This window comes from Puma concolor, chromosome C1 (assembly GCF_028749965.1).
Source record: "Puma concolor isolate L17-30 chromosome C1, mPumCon1.1.hap2, whole genome shotgun sequence".
NCBI classification, from domain to species: domain Eukaryota; kingdom Metazoa; phylum Chordata; class Mammalia; order Carnivora; family Felidae; genus Puma; species Puma concolor.
In genome coordinates this window covers 25,981,782-26,004,812 of record NC_141674.1, presented here as the reverse complement: position 1 = coordinate 26,004,812, position 23,031 = coordinate 25,981,782, and the positions used below count along the sequence as shown (strand labels likewise).

Below are 23,031 nucleotides of genomic sequence, written 5' to 3'. Positions count from 1 at the left end.
TAATAAACACAGCCTAATTACCAGGCACCAGGGACAAACAAGCGAGGGGATTGTTCCAGGCAGGGCTTAGCAACGCAGCCAGAGGAGTGGGTGAGGGGTGGAGGGGCGGCGGGAGGGCAGGAGTGGGCGGCTGGGTCCCCCCTCCGCCCACTTCTCTCTGGCCCCGCCTCCAGGCGCCCTCTGGGAGGGGGCGGGCTGGCCGCAGTCCCTGAGCCTGGCTCTGCGTGCTGCCCTGGGTCCTGCCAGGAGACTTCAGGCTACCCGGGCGGCAGAAGGGGTGTCAGGACGGAACTGGCTAGGGAGTCTCCGGGAGAGGGAGAAGGGGAGCTTTCTGCCAGTTATCAGCCTGGTGCTGAGGGTGGTGTGCCCCTGGCTGGTTTCCCCAATCGCTGCCGTGGTGGCCCCTGGGAAGCTAGGATCAGGATGGAGTCAGGAAGAGAGATGGGCCAGGCAGGGGTGTGGGCAGGGGCACTCCGGGGACTTGAGAGCAGAAGCCAGGCTGCCAGGGGCACAGTCAGAAGTCCTGTTGGGCATCTGTCCCCCACTCCCTCCCCCAGATCGTGTGAGTATCAAATGGGAGTGGAGGAGACACTCAGTAGACCAAGTAGATGCCCTAACCGTGGGGCACTGGGTGGGGCTAGTGGCCCCAGGAGCACGACAGCCAACAAAGGAAGGTGGTTTGGTGGATAAACAGCCCGGCCTCCTGTCCCTTCAGTAGGATGACTGAGTTGCATTTCCTACACCCATTCCCAGCATCCCCTGTGAGATTCAGCATCATCCTCTCCTATGGGCACCGCATGTGACTAGGACCCCTTTGTGGATTGCCTTCCCTTTCCTGTCTCACTCCGCTTCTCCCTCACCATGCTTCCAGGGGTCAGTTCACAAACCCATCCATACCCAAATCCTTCACACAGGTCCTACTTTTGTGGAAATCGGACCCAAATGACTATAGCTACCAGGTGCTAAACACTTTGATAGAATTAATTATATTAATAGTTGAGTGCTCACCATGTGCCAAGCACCGTTCTAAACATTTCACTTAAAATAACTCATTGAATCATCCCAATGTTTTATGAGATGAATCCTCCATCTGACAGAGCAGGCACAGAGATAATAAGGAACCTGACCAAGGTCACAAGCTAGGAACTAGCAGAGCCAGGATCCAAACACAGGCACTACTAGCTTTAGAGATTTTTAAAAAAATTTTTAAATCATCACACTAAACTGCAGGCCTTTCAAATATTCTCCCAGTACCTCTTCATTCCAGGCCTTATGCTTGGACCTTGGGATCTAGAGATGAACCAGATATGGGTCCTGACTGTGGACAGCTTTGAGGAGATGGGCAGAAACATAAAGGAAATAGACAAGGCAGTGTGGTTTGGAGAGATGTGCTCAGAGCAAGGAGAGTTTAGAGGCAGAGCACCTGGAAGAATCAGGGAAGGCACTACTGAGGAGGTGTCACTTGAACAAAGTCTTAAAGAAGGAATGAACTGGAAGATGACAGGATGGATGGGGTAGGAAGAGTCCGGGCAGAGGAACAGTGGGTGTGAAGGGGTGGAGTGTGTGCACCGTGGTGATGTTCTGGGAAGTGCCTGACGTTCCGTGGCTAGAGAGTTGGGGTGAGTGGACTTTTTGCCTGTATGTTTATTGTTATTGTTGTTTGGGGTGGGGTGTGGGCCGGTGACTGATGGGCTGAGTGGCAGAGGCCAGATTGTGAAGGGTCTTGTCACCATGCCAAGGGAAGGGAGAGCTCCCCAGGGGACCTGACCATGTTTGCAATGCTTCATTTCCTTGCTGGTGTTGAATACACGGGTGTTCATTATATTTCTCTCCAGGTCTTCTTGTGTTTCTGAAAGATTCTTTGTTTTAAAAACAATTTAGGAAAGTAAAAGCAGTTAGGGGTAACCGAATCCACACGGATAGACCAAAATCATCATCTCCTCCCTTTGGACACTTGTCCTGGGAAGATACCCCAAGGTCTCGTAAGCTTTCTTGGGACCAAGTTGCACAATCAGTCAGCCTCAAGCTCTAGGAATGTTTGGCAACTACTTGTACAGTTTGGTTCTAGGACTCAAGGACACAACTTACTCTTCACTGCGGGTCCTCTGGATTAAGTCTGAGGGGACCTTTTGGATTTAGGTCTCGGTCACACCAGCCACAAGTTGATCATTGTGCCATCTCTGTTCCCATACAAGACATTAAAAATTATGGCACTAAATGCAATGTGGTGTCCTGGATTGGGTCTTGGAACTGAAAAAGGACATTTGTGGGAAAACTAGTGAAATCAAAATAAAGGCTGTAGTTTAGTTAATAGTAAAATGCCAATGTTCATGTCTTCATTTTGACCAACTACCATGGTTGTGGAAGATCAGGAGAAATTGGGTGGAAGGTGTACGGTAATTCTCTGTACCATGTTTTTACCTTTTTATAAATCACAGATTATTCCAAAATAAGGAATTTATTTAAAAATTATGGTGGACAGAGGAGGACTGAGAATTGGCCTCTGTCGCAAAGCCCTGTTCCCAGGTGACATCTGCTCATGGTTGTTGAGAAAGAATCTATGATTGTGATTATGTACAGCCCACCTTTCCTCTTCTTGTGCATTTCTAAATGCCTTGTTGAAACCCAAATATTCCATACGTGTCACAGTTTCCTGATTTTCCCACTTGGTAACTCCTTTCAAAAGGGAGTAAAGGTGATGGTAATACACTTTGCAGAGAGCATTTCACTTGATCAAGAGACTCATCAGAGGTTGCCTTGAAATGGCATGCTTTCTTCCTACCTTTTAAGAAGTTCATCTACTAAGGTTGTACTTTCACTTGCCTCTTTGGAAGTTTCTAGAGTAGTACAGACCTGTTTTCCCTAAGGAAGAGGGACCCGAAGAAGGCTTCAAGGGTGACAGAGCCCAGCAATGACCCATATTGGACTCCTTATGTGTGCTATTAAATTTAACCTTCTTTGGAGATTTCTTGTCCCCACTTTGCTTGGAGAGACCAAGAATGGACTAATGAGGAGTCAGTCACCCATGGAAGTCACCATAGGAACACCTAGAGATAGTGAGAACCTTTCAGTCTTTCTTAGACAGTGACATGGCAAATTGTGCTCGTTCTAATTGTCCCTGCTGATAAATGAGGTCACTTATGGTATCAATTATTATCCTGCCAAGAGAATGCATATCAGACTGAAACAAATGCCCATGAACTTGCTTATTCTATTAAAAAATAAAGTAATGAGAGATGATTAACAGTATGTGCTCTGAGAGAAGCCACCGGAAGACACGGGCAGGAAAGAAAGGTAGAAATGAGCCTTTTTGACTAGGGGTCAAAAAAGGCTTTTGTTTAAAAGTAGCTTTCTATTGACCCTTTTCCTTTCAATGTCACTTCTTGGGGGAGCCGTCCAGACTCAGTCTCTACATCCTTCCTTCCTGTGAATAGCTTAACCCACTGTAATCCAGTTTCAGCCTTACCACTCCACATAGACTGCTCTGGAAAATCCCCACTATTCTATCTGCCACATCCATTGGGTCTCTGGTCCTCCCTTACTAGTCCCCTGGAAAGCGTTTGCTACCATTGACCTCATCCTTCTTGAAACCCTTTTTTTTTTCCTAACTCCTCTGACACCACCAACTCCTCATTCATTCATTCACTCAATTTCCCACTGATTTATTGAGCACCTACCATATGCTAGACGTTGAACATGTAAAGGTAACCAAGATGACAAAGTCCTTGTACTAAGTGGAGCTTATGTTCAAGCAGAGGAGGGTAGACAGTGACCAACTAAGTACATATAAATAAGACATTTGGTGTTAGGAATAGGAGGAACATAAAACTGAGCAACCAATGAATGTGAAGACCCAACAGCATCAGGGGGAGTGGTCGGTGGGACTGCTCTGTGAATGTGATGCTCCATCCTTTCACATGGCAGTTCCTCAAATTTTGCCGCTGTCTCCAGGCTTCTGTGTCTTTCTTTGTGTCATTTCACCCCCCTGTAGACGTGGGCCAGACCTTGGGAATCACGGGATTGTCCTGGGTCAGTCCCTGCTTTGCACCAGGGATGATTGAAGATGTCATTCGGAGGGTAAAACTCAGTTCCAAATTCAAGATGACAGTTGTCTAATTCTGAGGCTCAGGGCAAAGAGATGAAGTCCAGGGATAAGGCAACAGTCCTGAACCCAGGGTCGTCGACTGTGATATGAATCACATTCCTCAGAGTTGTGCAATATGGCGGCCCTGAAAAATCCCGGAAGCCAGACTGGAGTTAGAGTTTCAGGCAGACACGGGGGAAAAGAGCCTGAGAGATTGTCTGACCCCCTGCAAAAAGTCCCAGGTGACCAGGCTGTCTCATGGCCTCTGTGGTTCTGTCCTGTCAGGTCTCCAGCTGAGGGATCTTTACTATTAACTACATCTATGTCTTGTTTGGATATGATAATTTGGGTTGACCCTCCTCTGTTTGCAACCACCATCACTGGTCACCTGTGACTGGCCTTCACGACATGCTTCATGCTGCATAGCTGTGGCCCAGCTTGCCCTGTTTCCACAGCCTAGCCTGGCCCTGGAAGCAGAGCCCCTGGACTCTTCCTGCTCAGAAGGGAATCTCTACAGTGCCCCCGCCCCAAAGGCCCTGGTTCTGGAGGCTCCTGTTCATCTTGGTTCCCAGAGTATGGGAAAACAGTGGACATGATTCCCTGTTGTCCTGGGTCTGGCCCTGCCCTCCGACTGTGTCCAAGAGGCATTTCTGGCCAGTTATAAGGATAGAGCCCGAGCTCCTCCACTTCATGTCCAGCACCTGCCAGAAGTGGGGGTGCAGGAGCTGATAGTGATGATGGTCATCATTCGCCTGGGCACAGTGTCACACTGGTAAAGTGCTGTCTCTAATATGGAGACCCAGATGCTTCAGACCAGGCTCAGAAGAGGCCCTGATGGCCAACAGGAAGGGCATCGTGGTGCAGGAGCAGGTAGGTGTGAGCCCCTCCATCCTCTCAGTACAACCCCCCCCCCACCCTCTTGCAGATATTTTTAGCATCTTGAGCCTTCCAGAGCTCTCAGAGCCTCCACATGCTCCTTTCCCAGGTGGCCTCAGCAGCTATCGGAGTCTAGGTGGCCACAAGTCCTCCAGGGGATGACACACTGGCTACTCACTGATATTTGGACAACTGTTGTTGTTTGTGTCTCCCTGGTGCCTGAGAAACAGAAAACGCAAAGCTCTCCCAGGCAGTGCCAATCCTAGTATGGTGCCATCTGTGGGCCTAGGGAGGCCCCAGCTGCCATGGAGCCCCTTGGGGTGGTTCAGACATTAGGGCCAACCTTGATGGAGTGGGAGAAATTCTCATTCTCTCATAGAGAGATGTCACTGGCCTGATTTTCAGGAGGTTGACACAGAGGTGGCAGTCTCCTGGAACACCATGGCCCCTCTTCCTCAAAGCCCCCTTCCCCATCTTCAGCCCACATCCCATCTCCCCGTGCTGGAGAGTTCTCCCTCTGTCATGGAAGGCCAAGCTTGGTCAAGGTTTTCCAGGATCCCCGTGAAAGCAAATAAAGTCTGCATCTGTTAGAAGGCTGAGCAGCCTCCAGAAGAATCCCCTCTCTTGGGGAGACTAGTAATTAAGCAGTCATGGCAAACACATGGAGGATGAACAGCTGTTTGTATCCATTTGTTCTCCTGTCATTGGTTGGAGAACAATTTCATAAATTACATGTGGAGTTGGATTTTGTCTTTCCTCTGCTCATGCCTTCCCCTTTGCTTGAAATGACCTCCCTGTTCTCTTGCTACCCTCCATGACTTTTAGATGATTGGCTAACAATGTATCCTTTTGGATCAGCTCTGGCTGATGATGTCGAATTCCCTGGGCACATCCCTGTCGCTGAACTTCCTGTATTGCATTGTCATTGTGCCTCCAGCAATGGTACAATTAGTTGTTAACTCCTACTGTGTGCCTGGTACTGATCTCTAATGCTGGGCATAGACCAGGGAACCAGATGGAGCAAAATCCCTGTCCTCATGGAATTCACGGGCTAGTGGGGGAAAGATAGACTTAATAAATAGGGATTAATCAAATATATAGTATGTCAGATGGTGATGAGAAATGTAGAAGTGAGAGATCAGGAGCCGAGAAGTGGCGGGGCGGGGGGGGGGGGGGGGGCTGCAGTTTTAGATAGGGTTGTCATCAAAGGCTTTAGTGGAAAGGTGATATGTGAGAAAAGTCCTGAAGAAGATGAAGGAACCAGCCATGTACATGCAGGGGACAAAATGGGATAGCTGGGGAAAGTTGAGGGAGCAGCAGGTGCAAAGACTCTGAGACAGAAACTTGCCACCTTTGTTCAAGGAACAGAAGGGGGCCATTATGGCTGGAGTGAGAAAGTAGGGAACACGAGTTGGTGGGTGGTGATGGTGAAGGTTTCCCCAGGGCCTTTGAAGCCCTGGGCTTTATCCCAAATCAAGTGGGACACCTTTAGAAGAGTCATAGGCAGAGAAGTGACATAATATGACTTAAAATGATCATGTCAGCTGCTGTGTGGAGAATAGCCTGGAGGGGACAGGAGAGAAGTGGGGAGACTAGTTGGGAGGTTATTGCAATAACCAAGGCAAGAGATGGAGCGAGGAGGGTGAATCAGGACGGTAGCAATGAAGGTGGTGAGCTGTGGCTGAATTTCTAGGTAAATTAATGGAAACTTCTACTTTTGAGGGTGAACTTCTTGAGGGCCAGGTCCGTGTCTTATGCATTTCTATTCTCAAAACCAAACAAAGTACATGACATTTAATAGGGCACACAATTAATATTTGTTGAATGAATTGTTGATGAGAAATAATTTTTAAATGTTAATAATGGGAACAGGGGCACATGGGTGGCTCAGTCAGTTGATCATCCAACTCTTGATTTCAGCTCAGGTCATGATTCCAGTGTCATGGGATCGAGCCCTGTGTCAGGTTCCATGTTGAGCATGGAGCCTGCTTAGGATTCTCTTTCTCCCTCTCCCTCTGCTCCTCTCCCCTGCGTGCACGCTCTCTCTCTCTAAAAATAAAGAATACAAAATAAAATTTAAAAAATGGGAATAAGTCAGTCTCTGGTCTCTTTTTGGAACCTGTCAGATCATAGAGCAAATCCTGGGTAATAGCCATCTAGATTTTTCAAGCTGAAGTCTTAAAGAAGACTGCTCAGGGATGGGCTGGATGAAGAAGAGTGGGATGTGCTGGCCTCAGGTGTGTTTGTCTATTTTTCTTGCTGCAGGACTTCTCAGAGCATTTAATACATTCATGCAGATTCCCAGCATTTCATAGTTCGAAGTGCCATGAAGTCCTCCAGTTATTTGTCCATGGGTAAAAGAAATACCTATCAGCTCTACTTAGTAAGTAGTTAGGTCCAAATGGCTAAATAAGTACATCCTAACAATTTTATAGCTGTTTGAAAAAAAATATATAAATTGAAAGAAAAAATCATATTTTTATTTCATCCTTAAATAACCACAATTACTTGCTAATGGAATGTGTGTACTTGTTGGGCTATATAGAGCTTCTCAAACCTTGGAATCGAATTAGACATCATCACCCTTATAGCCTGTTCCATACTGATTTTCACACAGTGCCTGCTTTGTATCACACAGCGCCTGCTTCATATCACACCAGCCACCAAACACCCAGCTTTGCAAAGATACAACGTCACCTCATGGAATGTAGCTTCATGTTGAAGCTGTGAACTGCTTCGAGCTAATACTTTGTGTGTCCAACAGATATTGAGTGCCATAGATTCCTTTGAAAACTTAAAATAGGAGTGTCTGGGTGGTGTAGTCGGTTAAGGGTCCGACTCTTGATCTAGGCTCACGTCATGATCTCACGGCTTGTGAGTTCAAGCCCCGCTTTGGGCTTTGCACTGATGGTGCAGAGCCTGCTTGGGATTCTGTCTCTCCTTCTCTCTGCCCCTCCCCCCCACTGGTGCTCCCCACCCCCTCTGCTCTCTCTCACAAAATAAATGAATAAACTTAAAAAAATTTTAAAATATTCCACATTACTCTTATAAATTCCCTGCAGCCTCCTAGGGTACCATGGCACACGGTTTGAGAACCATGGTGCTTCTTTGTAGGCAGCATTTCCCAAAATTATTGTTTTCTCAGGCAAATTTACTAACATAACACTGGGTAGTATTCTGTGGAACGTGTTTTGGGAACTGTTGGGATACAGCATGAAGAGAAAATATCCAAGACTCCTTCCTGCAGAATCAGAAGCTGCAGTTCTATGGGAAATACTTCTGGGTGTTGACAGAGTCGAGTGTGCTTAGCATTTGCATTCTGAGCATACAGTGCTGCTTCCTTATTTTTAGCTGTCAGCAGGTGGGCCTGCTATGACTCCAGACTTTGCTTCTAAAACCAGCATGCATCCTAGACAGTGTATATGGAGATTTGGACACCTAGCATTGCTCCCACCCAGCCATACTTCGGACAGGTTTACTGGTCTCCCCAAAATGTATGTACATGTGCAGCTGAAGGCAGTGCTTTGCAAAGCCAGTGGATGTTTTCTGATAGACTGAAACATTTTAGAGAAATCTTTTGGACTTAAGCTGGGGTTTTTCAGCAGATATCTGGCTAATGCCAGGTCATCCTAGTAATGGGGGTTTATGACAAGGACTCCCAGATCTTGGGGCAGCACAAGAACCATCTCTACAGATTTTTGGCTACTGTGGGTCTTAGGGTTTCTGAGACCAGGAGTGTGAGTGGTTTCATGACCAATGTGGCAATAGCATGAGCTCTGTGACCTGCCTTCTTCTGGGCATTTCATTTCCCAGAGAGTGTTCCACAGCACCCCAGCCCATTGGTTGCTCCAAGGAAAAGAAGGATTTATGACATAGACACTCAAAAGGCATGGAAAACATATTTTTTTGCAAGTTTTCCAGTTTTAGAAGCTCTTGATGCAATGCAAATGGGACTTACCAAAGAGAACATGTGTCTGTAGGGGTGTATGTGTGTGTCTGTGTATTGTGTGTGATTATGACTAATGTCCATCAATTACCTGCAAATTACTAGACAGTGCCTGTAATGATAGTTCTGTTTTTAGCTTAATGGTTTATGTATCTAACTAGTGGCTGCTGTCTGGAGTAGGGCTGCTGGCAAATCAAAACACTATTTGCCAAGCCTGTCAGTGTGACAAATGTTGCTTGCATTTACTCTTTTATTCCCAAGGTCAATTGACATGTCTTTTTTTTTTATCACTGCTTGATGTGCTAAGAGCCTTAAATGAGAGCCATCCAATAAAGGCCCAATTTGCTATATTACTGCTTATTCCTGGATAATTCTCTATTAGTTGGGCTCTTTAAGATTTCAGGGAAGAGACACGCATGGACCACCCTCAGAAATAGGGGTTTATTGCAAGGATCCCCAGATCTTGGGACGGCACAGGGCCATCACTTCAGCCTTTTTGGTCACCCTGGGTTTTAGGGCTTCTGAGACGAGGAACACCAGCAGCCTGCTGGCCATTGTAGCAACAGCACGAACTTTATGACCTGCCTTCTCTGGACATATAATTTCCCAGAGGGTGTCCCACAGAACCCCAGCCCATGTGCTGCTCTGAGAATGAAAAGGTCTCTCATCAAATGGGTTGGGAACTGTTGGCATCATCTATTCCTGCCTTGGAAGTTTGCTGTTCACTTATTCAGTTCTCTGAAGAGCACTTTATTTTTGTTTATTTTCTGAAAACTCCTCACTTAACTCTGTTTACCCAGCATGTCCAATTCCGCTTCACTGATAAACACCCTAGAATATCCTCTGAAGAATAATCTTGTATTCGTGCTTTCCAGAAGAATCTGGTTGTGTCCATTTGTCGCCCTCTGTGCTGGGGGTCCTTGCGACCACCCTCAGCTTCCACGATTTGCTGGGAGGACTCACGGGATTCAGCCTATAGCCGCATTCATGGCTTTGATCTGGCACAGTGAAGGACACAGAGCAGAATGGCCACGGAAAACCGTGCACGGGATGAAGTCTGGGGGAAACCAGGCACAGGCTTCCAGGAGTCCTTTCCCAGTGGAGTCGCACAGAACATGTGTAATCACCCCAACAAGGGACTGTGACAACATGTGTGAAATGCTGCCACCGGGGAAGCTTAGTGGAGACTGAGTGCCCGGACTTTTTATTGGGCGCAGATAACATGGGCACTGTCCGCCTGGCATGAACCAAAGTTCCACACTCTCAGGTGTTTAGTGTGAACCAGAATGTGCATACAAAAAACAGTTTAGGCCACTCTTACCAGTTCTGGGAATGGTGGGGGCCCTCCTGAAATCCACATTCAATACCAGTCAAGGGCCAGCCTTGTAAGCTGGCCTTCAAATGACAATAGTCAGGCCTTTTCTGTCCACTCTCTGATGGCTGAATATTCATTCATTCTATATTTGCCTTCATCAGCTTGGCTGCTATAAAAAATGTTCCATAGACTGGGTGTCTTGTAAACAACAGAGATTTAATTCTCATCATTCTGGAGACTAACAGTGCAAGATGAGGGTGCCAGCCTGGTGAGGATGTGGTCAGAGCATGTCCACAGTCCAGGCCACAGACTTCTAACTCTCCCAGTATCCCATGTGAGAGGGCTCCACCCTCACAACCTCATTTAGTCCTAATTGTCTCCCAAAGGCCCCACCTCCTAATTATCACATACGGGGGCTGTTGAGTTTCAGCATATGAATTTGGGGTGGGAGACACATTCAGTTTGCAACACTAATGCATCTAGTATGTGCTGTGTACTAGTTAGTGATACAGAGAAAAAGGTAAACCTCGTCCTTGACTTCAACAGACCTCTCATTCAGAAGGAAAGACAGATACATCCCAAGTAATTCAATAAGAAAATCAGGTCATTACATATGGAGTGAATATTGCAAAGGAAAAAGTAATATGCCCTCTGAGAACATTTATCAGGGATCCCTGAGGAAGTAACCTGGGAAGCTAGTGGGAGATGGGTAGGTGAGATGGTGGCAACCTGGGTGGCTAAGGGGTGGGGAGCAGTGTGTGCAGCCCTAGGGGCAGCAGATGCAAAGGCCCTGGGGTAGAAAGAAACATGGCACATTCAAGAAAAGCGTATAGGCCAGCGTGGTTGGAGGGGAGAGAGACGTGAGCTGAGGCAGAGAGAAAAGCGGGCCAAATAATACAAGGACACAAAGCCTTGAGCCGCATCACCCAAGGGGGCAACCTGTCTGTCTCATCCCCAGTTTATGCCCTGGGAGCCCACAGATCTCTGCTTTCACTTGAGGCCTGGAGCACCAGTCACAGCAGTGTTTATTCAGGGTTCTGCCCCTATCCTCAGAAGGCTGCCTGTGCCCCCCTTTCTCTGGATAACCCAGAGTAAACCAACTATCTTGTCATTCGCAATTGTCTCCTGATCTGCTGGCCTCACCACATCTAAATTATAGTAAAATCTACATTTTAAAACACTGTGGCAACGAACAACCCTCAAATCTCAATGGTTTATCTCACCAAAGTTTATTTCTTGCTCATACTACATATTCACAAACAGCTTGCAGGGGCTTTCTCCTGGGTGGCATCACCCAGAGACCCTGGCATGCAGGGACTCAGGATCCCCACAGCTGGTGGGGCAGGGGGATTGGGCAAGAGGTGCACAGGCTCCTCAGAGCTCCCTCCTGGAAAGAGCACACTTGGCTGCTACCCACATATCCTGGGCAAAGCCAGTGCCCAGCCAGACCTGCCCTCAGCAGCGACGGGGAGATGCCATTCCACTGTGTGTCTGGGAAGACACCAAACCAGGGATATGGTTCCTTCCACAGGGACCCAGGAGAATGCAAATAGATCGACTGGTCTGGAGGTCAAGGACACGTCTCTCAGAAACACTTAAATGTTGAGACACATGTGCTGAAATTTGAACAAGGAGACATTTTAGATGAGTAGGTGGAAGAGATGTCAGAAAGTGCTCTAAAAAGGAAATGGCATGTGCAAAGGCCCTGAGGAGGGGTGGGTCGCTCATTGGAGGACCTGAAGCCAGGAAGAGCATCCGGGAGAAAGGCAGGGAAGAACATTTCATCACTGCCAGTGTTTGGAGTGTGGACTCATGGGGATAATGAGTCAAGTCCGTTTTATTATCAGCTTCAGATTCTCCAGGGGAACTGCATCCCTTATTGCCTGCACTCTGGGCTGACCACCGGTCCCGCCCTTGACCAAAGAAGACTGGAGGGGCGGAGCCAAGTGGGATATAGGGCAGAGCATCTGGACAGGCTTTGTGGAAGTCCTGGTCCTAATCTTAAGAACCGTGGGAAGCCATTGGTGGATTCTGCACTGGGAGAGTGAAAGAGTGAAAACTGTGGGGTCTTGGACATCAGTTTCTAAGACCTTGGGTCATTCTGGGCATGGAGGCAGAAGCAAAGAGAAGGCTCTTGAGGAAGTGGGGAAGACAGGGTTGATAAAGTGGAAGATGAGCGTTAGCTCACATGGGTGGCCACACCACCTATTTGCAAAAGCTATTCTCTGCACACTTGAGAGTCAGGGGGAGAGAGCCCAAAGCAGCAGGGGCACTTGCAATTTTTGCCTTCATTTTTTTTTACCCCATTTCTCTGAGAAGTCTATATTCCACTCTTTTTTTTTTTTAAGTTTATTTATTTTAAGAGAGAGAGAGAATGAGAGTAGGGAAAGGGCAGAGAGGCGAGAGACCATCCCTAGCAGGTTCCACACCATCAGCACAGAGCCTGATGTGGGGCTCAAACTCACAGACCGTGAGATCATGACCTGAGCCGCAATCAAGAGTCAGACACTTCACCAACGGAGCCACCCAGGCGCGCCTGGGTTCCACTCTTGAAGGATGCCTCACGCCTTTCATTATGGTCTCTACACTCATCAGATAAAAGATGGGAACGTTTGAAATCTTTATGTGCTTATTCCAGTATACGGCATACAGCGTGGTAACTCTCCGTGACTGTGAGGTCATCAGTTTGTCTCAAATTTATTCAACGATAAAGAGTGGATGAGGGAAGAACGGGCAGTGGGGGAAGGGAGCGATGATTCAACTATCCAGAAGGCTTTTTCACACCCCCTCCCGCATTAGCACTTTTGAGGAATCCTTCATGTCAGAATTTATCTACCAAGGCTGGGAAAGAAATAGCAGAATGGTAAATATCTGATTAGAGAAAATGCCTTGTAAGCCGCAATTCCATATATTGCAAGCAATAAAAGTGTAATTGTTTGTTGACAGTGTATATTAGCTATGCACAGCTTGTGTCAATATAGTACCAAGACACTAGGGTCTAGGAATCTTTACTGGCAGCTCAGAAATATCATGGAACGAACTAGGGGAATAAAATCAACAAGGTCCACCCGGTGGGGTGAATGCCATTCCCAGAGATCACTTCACGGGAGAGGCCTTGGAGAGGTGTGAGAGTCCTACATGCAGCTGTCTGTTGTTGAAGGAGGAGTGTCCCTAGACTGTCTGGGAAGGGCACCCAAGGGCATAATTGTGCAGGACATGGGTGAGAGGCAGCTGCTGTGAATTGGGCCCATTTGGAGGTGGAGACACCCAGGGCTGGTTGGGATGGGGCTTGGAGATCAGACCCAGATAAAGGTCTGGCCTCACTGGGGGACAGTTTGGTATTTTAATGCCAGGGTCCACTGAAGGCAGCAATGTGTCATCAACAGACATGAATATCTGGGTGTGGGGGAAGGATATCTGCCACATGGGCATGTTGGAAGGAAGCCAGGAGAGGTGAGTGATGGCTTTAGGGCTGGAGTATGGTTCTGGTGGTCAGTCCTTTTCCAGCAATGACCCAGCCAGTGCTGAGTGTGTGTGTGTGTGTGTGTGTGTGTGTGTGTGTGTGTGTGTGTGTGTGTGTAGTGGGGGAAGGGTGGGGTACAATGTAGGAGAAAGAATACACAGGAGGCAGTGGAAGAGAGGGGGTCTGGCAAAGACCAAGCAGGGGCTCAAGGCTCAGTCTAGGGGGACTGAGTTTAGGTCAGAACTCATGGAGGTCTCAGGTGCTGTCCGGTAGAAACGTAGTGTGAGCCATAAATATAATTTTTAAAATCTTTAAATTTTGAATTCATTATAGATTGACAGGAGGTTGAAAGGATAGTACAGGGGTCCCGTGTACCCTTCCCAGTTTCCCCCAATGGGCACATCTAACGTAACTACGGTAAAATATCAAAGCCAGGAGGCTGATGTTACAGTGTCATTTTAGCACCTGTATGCATTCGTGTCACCAGCTCTGCAATCAGGGTGCAGACCTGTTCCATCGCTGCAAAGATCTCCCTCATGCTGCTCCTTTATAGTCACCCCACCTCCCTTCCTCTCCCCATCCCTTACCCTTGGAAGCCACAAATCTGTTTGCCATCTCCTTAATGTCATTCCAAGAACCTGATGCAAATGAAATCATCTGGTATGTCATCTTCTGAAATGCACTCCTTTTTTTTTTTTCCACTTCTCGTGATGCCCTTGAGATCCATCCAAGTTGTTGCATGTATCAACAGTCCATTCCTTTTTCTTGCTTAGTAGTATTCCGTGGTGTGGAGGTCCTGCAGTAAAGGGACTGGTGTTGGTCGTTCACCTACTGAGGGACATTTTGGTCGTTTCCAGTTTTTGATTATTACAAAAAAAGAAATGCTATGAACAAGTGTGGACAGCTTTTGGTGAGGACACCTGTTTTCACTTCTCTGGGATAAATGACCAGGCGTGTGATTGCTAAATTGTATGATTAGGGTATGTATAGACTTTTTTTTTTTTTTAAGAAATGGCTTGTTTCCAGAGTGTCTGTGCCATTTTACATCCTACCAGTAAAGTCTGAGAGGTCCAGTTGCTCTGCATCATTGTCAGCATTTGGTGTTGTCACGATTTTTATTTTATCTGTGCTAATGGTATATAGTCGCATTTCACCATGGTCTCACTTTGCAGTTCCCGAATGGCCAGCGATATCGAACATTTCTCATATGCTTGTTTGCCATTATTTTTAAAATGTTTGTTTGTTCATTTATTTATTTATATGAGAGAGAGAGAGAACATGAACAAGGGAAGGGCAGAGATAGAGAGGGAGACAGAGAATCCCAAGCAGGCTCTGCACTGTCAGTGCAGAGCCCCAAGCAAGGCTTGAACACGAGCCTTGGATCGAACATGGATCGATCCTTCGAACAAGGATCGAACGTGATCACAAGATCATGACCTGAACCAAAATTAAGAGTGGGACACTTACCTGACTGAGACACCTACGTGCCCCTTGCTTGTCATTCTTATATCTGCTTTAGTAAGCTGTCTCTTTGTGTCTTTTGCTGCTTTTTCAACTGGCTTGTTAGATCTTTGACTCACTGTCAGTCCTTGGGGAAAAGCATTTAGTCTTTGGCCATTAGGTGTGAGATTAACTGTAGGATTTTTGTAGATGTTCTTTATCAAGTTCAGGAAATTTCCCTCTATCCTTAGTTTTCTGAAAGTTTGTGTTTTCCATCAGGAATGAGTGTTGAATTTTGTCAAGTGGTTTTTCTACATCAGCTCATGTGATTTTTCGATTTTTGGCCTGTTAACATGGTGAATTACAATGATTGATTTTCAAATATATTTTAAATTTTTTTAACATTTATTTGTCTTTGAGAGACAGAGGGAAACAGAACATGAGTGGGGGAGGGGCAGAGAGAAGTGGGGTGCAGAATCTGAAGCAGGCTCCAGGCTCTGAGCTGTCAGCACAGAACCCGATGTCGGGCTCAAACTCATGGACCGCAAGATCATGACCTGAGCCAAAGTTGGACACCCAACCAACTGAGCCATCCAGGCACCCACAAATATATTTTTAAATGTTTATTTATTTATTTTGAGAGAGGGAGAGAGAGAAAGAGAGAGAGAGCAGGGAAAGGGCAGAGAGAGAGAGAGAGAGAGAGAGAGAGAGAGGGAGAGAATCCCAAGCAGTTTCCTCTCTGTCCGTGTAGAGCCCTACACGGCACTCGATCTCATGACCCTGGGATCATGACCTGAGCTGAAAGCAAGGTTGGATGCTTAACCTACTAAGGCAGTCAGGTGGCCCTGATTTTCAAATATTAAACTAGCCTTACATCCTTGGAATAAACTCCACTTGGTTATGGTATATAATTATTTTTATATATTGCTGAATTCTGTTTGCTAATAATTTTTAAGGATTTTTGTGATTATATTCATGTGGGATATTGGTCTTTAGTTTCTTGATTTGTACTCTCTTGGTTTTGGTATCAGGGTGATACTGATCTTATAAAATGAGTTTGGAAGTGTTCCTTCTTTTCTCTATTTTTTGGAAGAGATTGTGTAGAATTGGTGTTAATTCTTCTTTATATGCTTGGTAGAATTCTCTAGTGAAACCATCTGGGCTGGTGTGTATCTTTTTTGGGGATTTTTTAAATTACTAGTTCAATTTCCTTAATAGTGATAAGGCTTTTCAAATGATCTATTTCATACTGGGAAACTTACAGTCGTTGGCGCTTTTCAAGGAACTGGTCCATTTCATCGAATTTGTCAAATGTGTGTGTATGATTTGCAGTACTTCCTTATCATCCTTTTGATAGCCACAGGATCTGTTTTCTGTAACCTTTGCCAATTCTGGATATTCGTCAATCTGAAAGGTGAAAAATGAGTCTTGTGGATTTAGTTTCCATATTGTTTTTCATTTGTTTTGTGTGTGTGTGTGTGTGTGTGTGTGTGTGTGTGTGTGAGAGAGAGAGAGAGAGAGAGAGAGAGAGAGAGAGAGAGAGAGAGACTGAGCAGGGGAGGGGCTGAGGGAGAGGGAGAGAGAGAATTTTAAGCAGTCTCCATGCCCAGCACAGAGCCCTATGAGGGGTTCAATCTCAAAATGGCAAGATCATGACCTGAGCTGAAATCAAGAGTCGGAGGTCCAACCAACTGAGCCACCCAGGTGCCCCTGGTTTCCATATTTTTAGTATTAAGTATGTGGATCATTTATCTGTTTTTGTTTATTTAATCCTTTGTCATTTTCCTTTATACTTGTTCATCTTTTTCAGGTTGATTTGTAAGTGTTATTTATAGATTATGAATTCTTTCCAGTTTGTATTTTTCTCTTTATTTTTTTATTTTATTTTATTTTATTTATTTAGTTTATTTTGCTTTGCTACATGTTTTTAATTTTCACATAATTAAATCAACCGATATTTTTCCTTAATGCTTCTGGGGCTTCATGCTGTGTCCGTCAGCAATAGATTGCAAGAGGTAGAACCCAAATCAAACTAGCTTGAGAACAGCAAAAAAAAAAAAAAAAAGGAAGGATGGATGGATGGATAGAAGGAAGGAAGCAAGCAAATAGAGGATGAATGTTGGCTCGTGTAACCAGGTACTGCAGAGGTAGATGTCTCTGCATGGCTAGATCAAGGATCTCAACAATGTGCCATCAGGGTTCTGTCTCTCTTCTTTTACTTTCAGCTTTGTCTGTATCTGTGTGGGATATCATTTTGGAAAGCAGCTAGGCTCTGGGCAATGTTAAAAAGATGGCTGACAGTCCCAAGCTTACATTCTAATGGTTTACAATCCAAAACTAAAAGACTCGGAATCTGTATATCCTACCCCACGGAAGGACTCAGAATGACCCTGCTTGGGTTTTGTTTCCTCCTTCTTCTCCATGCCTTGAACCAGTCCGTGAAGATGAGGGCTATGCCATGATTGGTCATTTGCCCGGTTCTGTGGCTAGTGAGTGCATAGGGTACCCCACGTAGTGACAGCTCCCTAGAAGAATGATGGTAGAAGGTAGGACCCAAATGAATCCTCTAAACATGTCACTCTTAGAAAGACCTTCCCCAGCATAAGATGATAAAAAAAACAGGTTGTTTTTTTCTAATATGTATGGTTTCACTATTTTACATACAAATTTCTTTTTTTAATGTTTATTATTCTGAAAGAGAGAGAGGGAGACAGAGAGTGAGTGGGGGAGGGGCAGAGAGAGAGAGGCAGATACAGAATTCGAAGCAGGCTCCAGGCTGCGAACTGTCAGCACAGAGCCCAATGCAGGGCTTGAACTCATGGACCACAAGATCATGACCTGAGCGAAAGTTGGATGCTGGACCGACCTGGACACCTAGGTGCCCCTACATATAAATTTCTGACCCATGTTGGAAAGTCAGGGAAATGGAGACAGAAAGTCAGGGACAGGGAGAGGAGAGAATATGGGGTAATGTAGGCATCTTTTGCTTGGAGCTTTTATACTGGAAGAGAACATGATCTTGAAACTGATTTGGTCATCATAGCTCGATCACTTTCCTTCTCTGTTCCTTGAGTTTATTTTGAATTAATAGGAATCCTATAAGATTAGGATGGTGGGAAGGGCAAGGGCTTCATCTAGCAAAAGGCTTTTCATAGTGGGCATTAACATATACCTGATTCAACTTGTCTGAACCCAGTGCTTATGATTCTAAGGGACATGTCGGCATCCAGATATTCTATGACAATGGGAGGTATAGAGTGGGATCCAGGAGCACCACAGGTATCCCAAACTATTTGAAAATCAAGGTAAAGGTAAACCTTGAATTCCTTCCCAGAGCCCTGTCAGGGGTGCAGGAAGGAAGGGTGAGCCTCAGATAGGAGATAAAGGACAGAGGCAGACAGGGGACTGGCCTTCTCACTACGTCCTGTGTGTGTACTCAGGTCACCTGTGGGTTCCCAGCCGTGCTCACCTTCTCTCCTAAAATATGTTCCCAAGCGTTCACTGAAGTCTTCATTATTTTATTTTATTTTTTTAACATTAGAAGAATCTTTTACAAATGATTCTTTGGTGCTGAAAACATATTATCTCAGGTTCAACAATTCCTTCCATTTCACCTCTGTTTCTTTTTCTTCACTGAACTCATAGAAAAAAAATTTTTTTAAGCATTTTAATTTTAAAAGCATGTATAGTACGGTCCTATTTGTATGAAATTATTTCATTGATGATGGTCCCATCTATTGATCCCTCCATCTATTTGTACATCAACTGTCAAGAATGGTTATTTCTAGATTGCATTGGGTTTTTTACTTTTTGCTTTCATCCTTTAAAAATAATAAGCACTTATTTCTATAAAAGCGGTAGACTTATTCCTTTTAAAGAATAAAGTCTGTGATGAGAAGCATCCACCTTCTGCTAATTATAGTTGAGTATATTTTCCTCAGTATGCAATAAATGTTGTCTGTTGACAATTACTAGTTGTAACTTTGTGGTGAAGTCTACCCAGAGCCAGAAAGGGAAGGGACAGGAGAAGACACCCAAAGAGAAGAAAGGAGTAAGAGACCTACCTGAGACAGGTCCTCCAGGTTGCAGGATGGCCCATGGCTTCCGGAAAGTGGCCTCCCACGTGTCTGTGTCAGGAGACTGCTGGTTGCCGTCACCTCTGCTCCATCACCTCTTTGTCTTTGGACTCCTCGCTTATGCCCAATGTTAGGCTTCTTTCATATCCTTCCCTGTGCCTAAATCAGCATTGTGCATCCAGCAAGCACTCAATAAATGCATAACGGACGCTCACTTCCCAAGGGGGTCATTCTCCCTAAATCGCGCCTCTTTGTCTTCCAGGCTCACAGGCTTTCAGCTACCAGCCACCATCGTCAGTGTGGCCACCACCCTCTCTCTGCGCCTCATCAGTGACTACGCGGTCAGCGCTCAGGGCTTCCATGCCAGCTACGAAGGTAGGTGCCTCATGGCCCCCACCATGGGGACCTGATGCGTCGTCAGGTCGGCATAGCCGTAGGCGGGGCCAGGCTGCTCTAAGCTGCGGGCAAGGGATGCTTCAGATTCAGAGCTCCCGCCTTCCCCAAGGCTGCCTACTATCCAGTAACTCGGTTACCTAAATTGTCTGTGCCATGTTCCCAGGAAACTGAAAATTGAAATCAGAGCTCAGGTGTGGTAATTCATCTTGAGGGCCTGGTAGCATCTATTTCTCTGTCCCCTAAATGCATTTTGTTGTGTTTTTCTTTTTTTAATTCTGTTTTCTATTGGACTTAATTGTCCAAGTTGCCTCTGCTTGGTTTTAGAAGTAAGAGAGAGAGAAAACCTAAGGAAAAGAAATTAAAAAAATAAGTAACAGGAAAAAAATTCTGCTCCATATAGGGACTGCAAAGAGTCAGTTTTATATCATTCAGAAAAGGACAATCAATTTTTCCTTAATAGCACAGATTAGGGTTTCTTGGTTTGAGTTATGCAAATAATTTCCACTTCTCTCGGCTTGTTTAAATATGGTGTTGGCATTCAAATTAACACTAATATCTTCAGATTATACACTATTATTATTATTAACTTTATTATATTAGTTCAGAAGGTGGTACTTCTAGATCTCTGTCATTTCCCTAGGAAATTTACATCTCATTAATAGGTAATTATGCTGCTCTTGGCTAAGACCACACTGCTATTTTGTGTTGAGATCATTAATAGGCATATTTTAAGACTGCTAATGATAAGTAATAGCAGTAATGACATAACACCCTAGTAAAGCATGCCAGTTATTCAAAAACTTTCTTTCCCTTACCTCCAAGAACTTAAAGAATAGGTGATGCTTTCTTGAATGAAGCTATAGCAATATGGGAATAGATATCACCTTTGTCCTGGCTAGAAATACACCATGGAAAAAGGGCAAGTCCTACCTCCTTGGCAAAGCCCACCCCTGGTAGTAGGGGTGTGAGGGACAGAGTCTGATGCTTCAACCTCAGCATTTGAGGACTCCTGAGAAAGGTCTCAATTAGTCTTAACCAAAGGTTCCTGAGAGGCTCTGTAGAAAGTTCTGCATGCCTTTAACTGAGGGCTTCTGACATAATCCCAGATCACTTTAACTGAGGGCTCCTGACACAACCACAGTCTCCTTTAGCTGAGGGCTCCTGACAAAGACTTAAGTATCTCTAAAGGACTCTTGAGATAATCCAGTTTCTTTAGAAAAACAAAACAAAAACAAAAGCAAAAACAACGATCAGTTTCTCCCAATATCAAGCCTGTAATCTTGGTCATTCTATCTACATCTTCGCCCTGAATCTTTGTCCCTGAACCCAAAGGAATTCTCTCAAAGTCTGAGTTACAGCCTCTTCAGAAGAGGCCTCTTCAGAAACTCCTTACAGTATCTCTGGTCATGAGTTCCTTCTATGACATACTAGCCTTGGGGAGACTGGCTGTGTTTAGAGACGGTGGTGGAATGAGTCAATGACACCAGAGTTGATGCCTGCAGAGATGCTGGGAAGGACTGACCCAGGGGGACCTGGCTGGGCCCTCACGATGTCCTCACTCAGCAGTCATTGTAGATATTTAGCTGAGGCCTGGATTTTCATAAGGCTTTAGGGAAAAAGTGTCCTATTGATTCCTAACCACATTGTCCCCTCTGCGGAACAATGCCAAGCACTTTTCCACCACATAGAACAGATCTGAGGTTATATTCACTGAGGCCTTTTAAATCAGAAGTTGTACGTAGCCTGGACATGAAGGGTCTACCCTTGAAATTAGGGCCAAAATTCTGAATGTAATGGATATGTGTATTTTTTTAAGAAAAGGTCTAGAACAGGGGCGCCTGGGTGGCACAGTCGGTTAAGCGTCCGACTTCAGCCAGGTCACGATCTCACGGTCTGTGAGTTCGAGCCCCGCATCGGGCTCTGGGCTGATGGCTCAGAGCCTGGAGCCTGTTTCCGATTCTGTGTCTCCCTCTCTCTCTGCCCCTCCCCCGTTCATGCTCTGTCTCTCTCTGTCCCAAAAATAAATAAACGTTGAAAAAAAAAAATTTAAAAAAAAAAAAGAAAAGGTCTAGAACAGAGATCAACAAACTATGGTCCCCTGGCTAAATCCAGCCCATGGCTTGTTTTTGTAAATAAAGTTTTATTAAAATGCAGCTAAGCCCATTTGTTGATGTACTATATATGACTCCTGGCAGGTACTACAACTTAAGAGTCAAGCTACTGCTGCAGAGATCATGTGGCCTACAAAATCTAAAATATTTAGTCCCTGGCCCTTTACAGAAAACGTTTGTTGACCCTCGGTCTGGGGCTGCGCTATCCAGCGTAGTAGCCATTTGCCACAGGGGAATATTTACATTTAAATTAGTTAAACTTAAATAAAATTTACAGTTCATTTTCTCACTCACACTAGCTTCATATCAGGTGTTCAATAGCCACATGGTGGCCACCACAGTGGACAACACAGGTAGAGAACATTTCTGTCATTGCCGGAAATTCTACCGGAAGGAGCTGAACTAAAGCTTCCATCACATTCACCGAGAGTCTGTGATTCAAAAGAGGCCATACAATAGTGAAAAAGAGTAGAGGCTGGTGGGTCCCTCCTTCTACCTGCCTGGCACAGAGGAGGCAGTGCAGACATGAGAATGCTGCAGGACCAGTGGGCCAGAGGAAGGACCTGCCCTAGCTCAGCCACATAACAGTGACATTGGTGGTAAGAAGACAAAACCTTGCAGGCGAGGCCCAGGCAAACCCTGAACCAGTGCAAACAGGTGTCTGTGGCTGAGTGAGCCCCCATGCGGTCACCCATGCAGGTTTTCTGCTGACTCCAGTCTGTGTGGCTGCTGTCTTTGTGCTGCCTGGCAGAGTGGCTCATAGATGCGTGTGCTAACAAGGGAGCCACCCACAGAGAGGCCAAGGCTGGGGCTCTCACCAAACCTCACTGATCTGGCCTAGGGACTGGACCATGGGGGTGCATTTGGAAGAGTGTGAACTGCACCGATTTGTGGAACACCTAAAGTTGGGGTGGGGGGGCAAAAAGTGGAGAGGGTGGGAGGAGCCAGTAGGGGCAGCCTCTGCTGGGAATAAACCACGTGCTGCATGCATTCACCACAGTGGCCTGGGCCTGTCTGTCACCGGGCTTATCAACAAGATACCAGATAATCCCACCTTTGGGGGTTGACTGATAAACACTAGCTTCTTAGGCCTATAACTGACTCACTGACCTTGGGCAGACTTTTTGGAACTACCCGGGCCTCACTAGAGGGGGCTGGGGAGGTCCAGTAGTCAGAAAGACTGTGAAGATCTGGCTCTCTGGGAGAGAGGTCAGCCCCTCCCTCCATCACGGAGTCTGCCTCAGTCATTTGTGCCAGACAGTCGTAGGCAGACAGACAGACAGGCTCCAGCAGAGGAGGCCCCCCTACCAGCCCGGACTGCCCC

At 45.9% G+C, this 23,031-nt stretch overlaps 1 protein-coding gene across 7 annotated transcripts in view; it reads left to right on the top strand.

The window, feature by feature from the left end:
* Positions 1-23,031, top strand: part of CSMD2 (CUB and Sushi multiple domains 2) — a 602,428-nt gene that overhangs the window by 88,378 nt on the left and 491,019 nt on the right. For all 7 annotated transcript variants that reach the window (XM_086716392.1, XM_086716389.1, XM_086716388.1 and 4 more), the window contains exon 3: positions 19,463-19,575. In XM_086716392.1, coding sequence (XP_086572518.1) covers positions 19,463-19,575 — 113 coding nt within the window. The remainder of the gene's footprint in view (positions 1-19,462; positions 19,576-23,031) is intronic.